Genomic DNA, 8,117 nt, shown 5'->3' with positions numbered 1-8,117 from the left:
AAATGACAAAGTGCCATGTGACGTTATTGTTCATGAATAATTACTGCGCAGACTGCAAGAGAAAGGCTTTGTTAATCATTTGAAGTTGATTTCATGAAAGCAAAGAACTTTGAGAGTTTGTCATACATTTTGATATATATTTGATAAATTGTCGTTTACACAATTGCTTTCTCGTCTTTGATAATACAAGCATAAACTGTCCTTGCAAATATTTATTTGTTTTGAAATCGTTAGCTAAATCTTATTGTTGTGTATTGACTGTATATGTGCATGTCCATTAAAGAAATTTGATTTGAATATATCGTTTGTTTATATGTTCAAGGAACTAGAACTTAAAATTGTGACAATATATGTATTAACCAAACAGTTAATAAAATAACCACATGCTTTACAATATCGCAAATAAAAGTTGCCTTATTTCTAAGCAACACATAAGCAAAAAATGTCTTTGATCTTGTACGGGCGAAGATCAAAATTTGACGAGGTTATCGTCAGACTTAAACAAATAAACACGTAATTTCGCTATGTTGCCAGTGCCGGATATGAAACTCGGATGAGATTTTCTCCTTCGATTGTCAAAAATACCAGCGTCACTGCATGTTATTTAATAAGAGAAACACCACACATGGATGGGTGTAAAGATGCCATGACTTTATCAAGATTGAAGCGAATGTCAGTTTCAGTTTAAAAAAACCCCGTCAAATATCATTTAAAAAATTATTATTAAATTTTAGACCTTTTGCTTATTAAAGATAACCGTTAACACTGATTTGACCCATCGTATCACTTCTTTTCCACACTTTATTAATAACGATAAGTATATAAAATGCTCAATTTAATTAGGATAAGGAAGTAAAAGAACATTTGCATCATTCTCGTCAATTTATCATTTCCTTTAAAGGATGTTTCTTAGAGTCACATTTATGTATAACGAAGCATTTGTTTTGGGGCCACATGTTTTTCTGTTGTTGTTTTTTTTAAATTGAAAATGAACTTGAATTTCGCAAAACCTTTCCGTATGAATACAATAATTAATGTACCGTAAATAGAAAAAGACTGTGCGTCTATACATCTGCATGCATGGTGCTAAACGATACGGGTATACACAAAACTTGAAAGAAAAATATACAAACGAGTACATGTACCAAGATGGACATAAATTATTTTGAGCTATTAATAAAGGCCTTTATACAAAGCAAGCATTTTTATAAAATAAAAAGTAATCTTTTAGCTCATTACTAGCTCATAACTAGGCTAATTTACATTATGATCCTGGAAACGTATATACAGTTGGCAATTATATACAGAAACAGCAAAATTTATAATACATGTTTGAAAATTAAATGTACAATGTATGCATCTTAATATGTGACTATTCACTATTATCATCTATTATAATAAACCAACATTAAAAATACCCAAAACAGGGATTAACAATAATATTGAATATTATCTTTTGAAAGCATATGCATGTATATTAAATGTTTTCATTTTCACCAACTGTTCAAAGTATTTATTGCACTAGTTTATAGCCTAATTACGGCCATAAAATGGTACAAAATCATCTTCAATGTAATTAACAATCAATAAATATGCTATTTGCAAAAGTAAAAACCCTCAAATAAATACATATTTTTAAAAATACTAACACTAAGCGTTCTCTATTGTGCAGCAAAAAAGAAACCCATAAAGTCCGTGTATATGAACACTCCAATCAAAATCAATAATTATTACACATGCAAATCTTCTCATTGAAATTGATTCTTGATTTTCATGATATAAATTAGTTTGCTTTAATTTTATAACAAACATACTCATTATTTCTCTGATTACAAATGAATATCAATTAACTAGGTTTTATCAATTCAAGTTGATCATAGTGAGACGACCCACTGAGATGACCCAAATCTTCGTATTTTTTGTCGTCTCCCACTGTATCATATATATCTTGGGGTGAGATGGAATCCTGAAGAGGAAAATTTTTATTCATCGTCTTTTGATTCACGTCTTGCCCTTTGTATTGGTCACGTCTTAAATTCCTGCAACAATCAATTCAAATATATTTACTATGATATAAAAAGTATATCTTAATAACGTTTGTTGTTATGCATCGTGTCTCAAGTGTATTTGTATCGATTTTTTTAAGTATGTTTCATTCATTAATTAATTAATTCAGGAAAATTAAAGTATATTTTCAGGACCTACGGACAGATTGATTGATAAACATTTTTTTCTTAAGATTGATTTTTAGTGAAGCAGAGTTGGTTGTGTAGTGTACAAGGTAAATAAACCACATATAGGAGTAGGTGTGTACTATTACCAAAACATTTTGATTTCAACCCAAATCTCGCCTATGGCACTCCCAAATATATATTGGAAATTGTATATGGAATGTAAGTGTCTGGTTAACATACCATTTTATCATGCAGCCGTTGACAATGAGACTAACACAAAGAGCTGCAATCATCCCATACAAAATGAACAGGGTTTCCAAATGCGATTCCTTCAATTTCTTATCTGTAAAGACAGGACAAAATACATGTAGTACTTTTACATGTTTCAAGTTTAACAAATACAGATTGTACTGATCTTATATTTTTTGTAACTATGGAATATATCACATCTTTATTACGGATTTTTTTAACGAACACTTGTATTATATATATTAAAGAAAACACAATTATCCTTGGGACCCTTCCTCCTCATCCACACCCTGGGCGTAATCTTGATTCGTGTATGCATAAACATGGTATGGTTTGCCGGAAAAGATGATACGCCATATTTAAAAGCATTTTACTCTGTACAAGTAAATTTGATAAGTTTTTTCCTGTTTTATTTATAGAAAAAGACCCATTCTTTGAATAATATGGGGTAATTAAATACGGACAGGGGTGATCAACTCCTATGAAGCCCGAAGTGCTTAATAATAGATTTGATTACGCCTGACCATAATTGGTCATCCGATATTATTCAAATAATAAATGAATCATTATTACTTGTATTTATATTATTTTCAGAGGTTGTACGATTAAATATAAGATATACATATCTATCCATAATGAAAAAACCAATCAGATTTAAGAAAAATCCATTTTTTTTTCTTTCATTTTAACGATTTTATGCTTACATTTCTCGGTATCCTCGTGCCAATAAGAAACATGTACAATTAAATATAAGATATACATATCTATCCATAATGAAAAAACCAATCAGATTTAAGAAAAATCCATTTTTTTCTTTCATTTTAACGATTTTATGCTTACATTTCTCGGTATCCTCGTGCCAATAAGAGACACAATGTTCATCACAAGTTTTGTTACAGAAATCTCCAAATTTTCCAAACGCGCAGCCATCTTTACAAGAACCAGTTACATCATTGCAGGTATTGTTTAAACAATTTATATTGCATTCCATAGAGCAGGCAGGTCCGTAATGTTTCGCGTCGCAAACTGTTGAACAAATTTAAGAACACAAAAATCGTATTTATTAACAACAAAAACAACTAGTATACATGTATATCATATGTAATCTCTTAAATGTTTCTCAAAAGTGTATTTTTATGGTGATATGTGTTAGAAGAGTTTATGCCAGTTATGTCTATCGTTTGTTTTTAGAATGTGATTGTACAGATCATAAAATCAAAATACACAGAATGTTCTCACAATTCAGTGTTTATCATGGACGCCTGCATGCACGATGCGGAAGGGTAAACATTTTTTGTTGTTAAACTTGTACTTTAAATGATATTTTATCCTCTTTTTTTTTGGGAGGAATATCGTAAGGGGAACTATTGATAATAAAAGTTTCATTGATATCACTTTCAGTGGGTCAAACTAAATATTAATGATCTTTTTTTAAATGATCTTTTAGATAGTGTTCATATAATGTAGTCTGCTGGGATAAAACTTTCATGCAGCAGTGACAACGTTTAATTAGTGACCTAGGTAATTCACAACTCAACTGATCAAATAAATTAAAAACACTTCTGATCTTCAATGTGTGAAATTACTTTGAACAATCAATTACAAATTACACCATGTAGCACCACACAGAGTAATGAATAAAACGACTTTTTTTTCGATTTAAAACTAAATAAAACTCATCAAATATTTTACAAATTTTACATTTTGTTAAATAAATATAATTTATATTTTGGAAACATAGCTATACTGCTTCTAACCAATATAATGTGCTAGGACTTAAAAACAATCATTTTAGATTGATGTTATAGCTTAATTGCATTTTGATAAAACATTAAAAAAATTCGTTAAGACTTTCCTGTTTTTTAGTGTTTTCCTCTATCCTTCAGAAAATAACAGTTTCATAAACATATGAATATAACAAAATGAGTATGTGTCATACTTAGATAAGTACATTCTATTTCATATGTTTGCTTTAATATAACGTGTCATAACAGAGTTTTAAAGAATTTAAGTACAGGATGTGATACTGTTAAATTATACATGAATTTATAGAACAAAATATTGCCCTGTGCTGATTTTTCTCAGTTTCGATTAATTTAATCTTGAACTGGATATCATATAATGTATTTTCGATTTTCATCAGAGTACTTACCATCACATAGACGCCCTGTCCAGTTTTGTTTACAACCAGCACTGCAGGTTCCTTTCTGTTGGTCACACGTTCCTCCTGCACACCCGTGACTACATGTTTCATCACACGTGTCCCCATGCTGTCCCGGTGTGCATCCCTTTATACAAATCCCATTGGTTTTCCCACATCCTCAAATTGATACAATAATGCAAGCATAATGTACATATTTTATAGACATATATATTGCGATATTTTATTCAACGCTCCTTTTCGACGCCAAAAATTGCCACATTCAGAGTCATCGCATAGTTAACCTTATGTTTGCAAGTTGCATGACACCCTTACATATAAATTTTTTTTCAAGCACACTGTGTGTTGTACTGTAAACGTTCTATATTTGGGTGTGTATTCTGTTAAGTCTGTTTGGCGGAATGCGGTTTCTGCTAAATCAAGTGCATCGCCAAATGCAATGCATACATGTATAAGAATAGTCACATAGAGGAATACGCTGATTCAAATCCACGCCAACTTGTTCAAAAACTAATTTCCGCCAAATATTATACACGTCAAATATAATATGTTTACACTATGTAAGTTCAATGATATTAACTGTTACCTTATTTAACGATACATTCCAGTGAGACAAAACATTCTGAGAGTGTTGCAAAATATAAATGTCCCCTACCGGAACCCTCCAATTTCTGATTTTAAATAGGTGTGGAGTAAATTCAGTTAAATATATTTATTAAAGGATATCTCCAATGAGCAATGAAAATCCATTTGTTAAAACTATTTTCTTCTCCAACTTTGGGTCTAATCAAGTAAATAGATGCAACGACATGGTACTTATAAGATAATATATATATACGATTTAAAAAAAAAAGGAATGATGCAGCAGGATTTGCACGAAAAAGTCCTGTCTTCTCTTCTCGCATCGTGATTTTTTGAAACGCAAATTGTGAAGAAGAGTTACATTTAAAAATCTACTACATAAATACACGTACATATTCATGTTTATTAAAAAGGAAAAAAAAATCATGAATATTTTTAGGGCTTCGTTATAAAGCAGGACAAAAATATGAAATTAATTAACAAAACAATAACAAAAAAAAAGTATGGAAAACGACGTTTGAGCACAAATGCTGAAAAAAAAACTGCAATAAAAACTATATTCCCCCGATCGTTACAGTAGAGTGCTAATAAGTTATTATTTAAGTACTTATTGTAATATGCATGGTAGAAGGGATGTGTCCGTATTATATTAGACTTCGAGTCAAAGTTACATAACATAACTTCCATGCTATCAATTATACACTGATATACAAACAGGAAAACGCAAATTTATGATTACGTACAAATAATGATGTAAATATATATTGTTGTGATATCAGAATGTAAACCAAAAGGTTTTTTTTAGTGTTGTCACTTGGACAAAATAAAGCTAGAATGCTGCTAAATATTTTCACTAAAATATGGTATGCTATAAACATTATGAAGTGATAAGGTTGTATTATGTTTATGACTTTATACATTTGCAATCTGCATAAAAATAACAAATTTTTTTTCTTCCAACTAACGTAGTTGTCTTCCGTTAAAATTTATTTTATCGTCCAAATGATTGCACCTTGAATATCACTTAGAAGTCTATAGGCATCGCATATACTATTAAGTATTGTGAAGAGAAACGTGAAATCCATACCAATCTCCTGACGAATATATGCATAAACTTACCCTCTTCTTAAAACATGAAACAAAATTAATCATTTATTGCAGATATTTTGACAAAATAAAAATCAAATTGAAGGGAGTATAACTTTTCAAAAAAGTTTAAGGTAAAAATTGCAGGTTTTTTTTATATTTTGTCAGTCATGTTACTGTAGTTCATTCCCTTTAACTCTTATATAACAATACAAATTAAAGTAATTTAAAATGATTCAATAAATCCTCATCTTACATTGAATACGTTAAACAGAGAAGTGATGAAAGATCGATATCCACGCATTTTGAACAGATTTGCAAGAGTCGATCAAAATATTGTGAAATATAATATAGAATTATATTAAACTTCAATAACAAAATGTGATGGCCACAGTTTTTATTACTATTACCTTTTAATACTTATGAACATTTTGAATTTGAACTATTATTTATAACACTCTGATCTGATAATTTCCATGATGACTTTCGTAGCATAATGAAAAATAATGACAGCAATAGTATATCTTTGAACTCGTCAAAAATGGTACAGTGTAATATATTCATTCATATTACAAGTGGTCGTTATTAGTTCCTTAAATTTTGACTTGAATTTTAACTTTACCGTATACTTTTATTTCACATATTTCAAGGATCGCTCCGTGTTCATCAAGGTAATCATCTTCAGGTGCGTCATAAGTGGTCTCCACAATGACGTATCTAGCTGTCTGTTTACAAGGTATGTCGATTATGTTTGGGGGTAAGTCTGGGGCAGTCGTGTTATCGGTGTAACAACGGGTTCTTTGTGACGTCGTTGTCTGTATAGCTGAATTGTTTGATGCATCTAGATAGAATTGCCTGAACCGATACTGCTTCCAAGACGATGATTCATCGCCTATTCAAAAGAAATAAAGACCACCTGAGTGATACAACTAAAATCAATATATTCATTATCCGTAATAAGGCAAAAAAAACCCCCAAATTGCAGCTGTTAAGTAAAATGTTTTTGTTTTTTTTTATATATAGGAAGAAACCTGATTCCCCTTCACGATATATGTGGTACTGTTTAGTAGCATGGCAAATCGATATGCTTTGGTGAAATGTCATGAAGACAATAGATAAATGAAAAATTTGTTTTAAATAAAACAAGAAAACACCTTATATAAAATAAGTTAATTTTAATACATTTGCTTTTTATGTAAAACTACACGAAAACGTAGCGTGGCTGTTTATATTTTGTCTAACAGTTTCATATATTGAAATTACCCAAATTTTGTTTACAAATAAGATCCTTAAATAGGCATACACTAACAACTGCAAGCACGTGGTTTGAAAATTACTTTAAAACCAAAATTACTACACAATAGGGATTTTTTAAAAATGTTAAGAGTGTATGTTTAAAATCATGCTATACATGTAGGTACCTTCTCTTCTATAATGAATTATAACATTGTTTATCATATAAGGCTGTCCAAAGTCCACCTGTAGCCATGCCTTTGTGTGATTATGCGCAGTATGAGAACAATGAAGTTCATCAGTCTGAACATCGCCATCGTTAGCAATTGATGCTGTCTGTGCATTGTAGGTCGAACTTTGGGTGAGTACTGTTGTGGGTCTTCTACTGAGATTTTCTTGTTTAAAAAATACCATGTAGGATATGAATCATATACAACGATATAATAGTATATTGTAATATTACAATAATATCAACAATATTGTTTGAAATTCATTTTTTTTTCCAATTCCTATGAACAATGTACTATTACTCCCTCTATTGCCATCATTTCCCAGGAACATACTAATGTACTTATAATAACATCGCAACATTACTCTTCCTGTAGTATTTCAAATCCTCAATTCAGCAGTAC

General features: G+C 30.4%; 1 protein-coding gene across 1 annotated transcript; it reads right to left on the bottom strand.

Moving 5' to 3' along the window:
• Window positions 1-781: 781 nt before the first annotated feature.
• On the bottom strand, window positions 782-7,899 carry LOC117687228 (uncharacterized). The gene is made up of 6 exons (XM_066085945.1): window positions 7,674-7,899; window positions 6,875-7,144; window positions 4,576-4,743; window positions 3,264-3,449; window positions 2,415-2,517; window positions 782-2,039 (listed from the first exon to the last, which is right to left on the bottom strand). The coding sequence occupies exons 1-6, from the start codon at window positions 7,897-7,899 to the stop codon at window positions 1,847-1,849; spliced, it is 1,146 nt and encodes a 381-aa protein (XP_065942017.1). The 3' UTR covers window positions 782-1,846.
• Window positions 7,900-8,117: the final 218 nt, after the last annotated feature.

The sequence above is a fragment of the Magallana gigas genome, chromosome 1 (genome assembly GCF_963853765.1).
Source record: "Magallana gigas chromosome 1, xbMagGiga1.1, whole genome shotgun sequence".
Taxonomy (NCBI): Eukaryota; Metazoa; Mollusca; class Bivalvia; order Ostreida; family Ostreidae; genus Magallana; species Magallana gigas.
Note: the sequence above shows the minus strand (reverse complement) of the source record. Positions and strands in the feature narration are given on the sequence as shown.

What these genes read in the sequence shown, in the direction of transcription:
- LOC117687228 (XM_066085945.1), bottom strand. Translation starts at nt 7,899, where the DNA reads ATGGTATTTTTTAAACAAGAAAATCTCAGTAGAAGACCCACAACAGTA. An exon ending in AATTCATTATAGAAGAGAAG is followed by an intron (nt 7,145 to 7,673) that starts GTACCTACATGT and finishes TCTTTTGAATAG; the next exon opens with GCGATGAATCATCGTCTTGG. An exon ending in GACAGGGCGTCTATGTGATG is followed by an intron (nt 3,450 to 4,575) that starts GTAAGTACTCTG and finishes TTTGTTCAACAG; the next exon opens with TTTGCGACGCGAAACATTAC.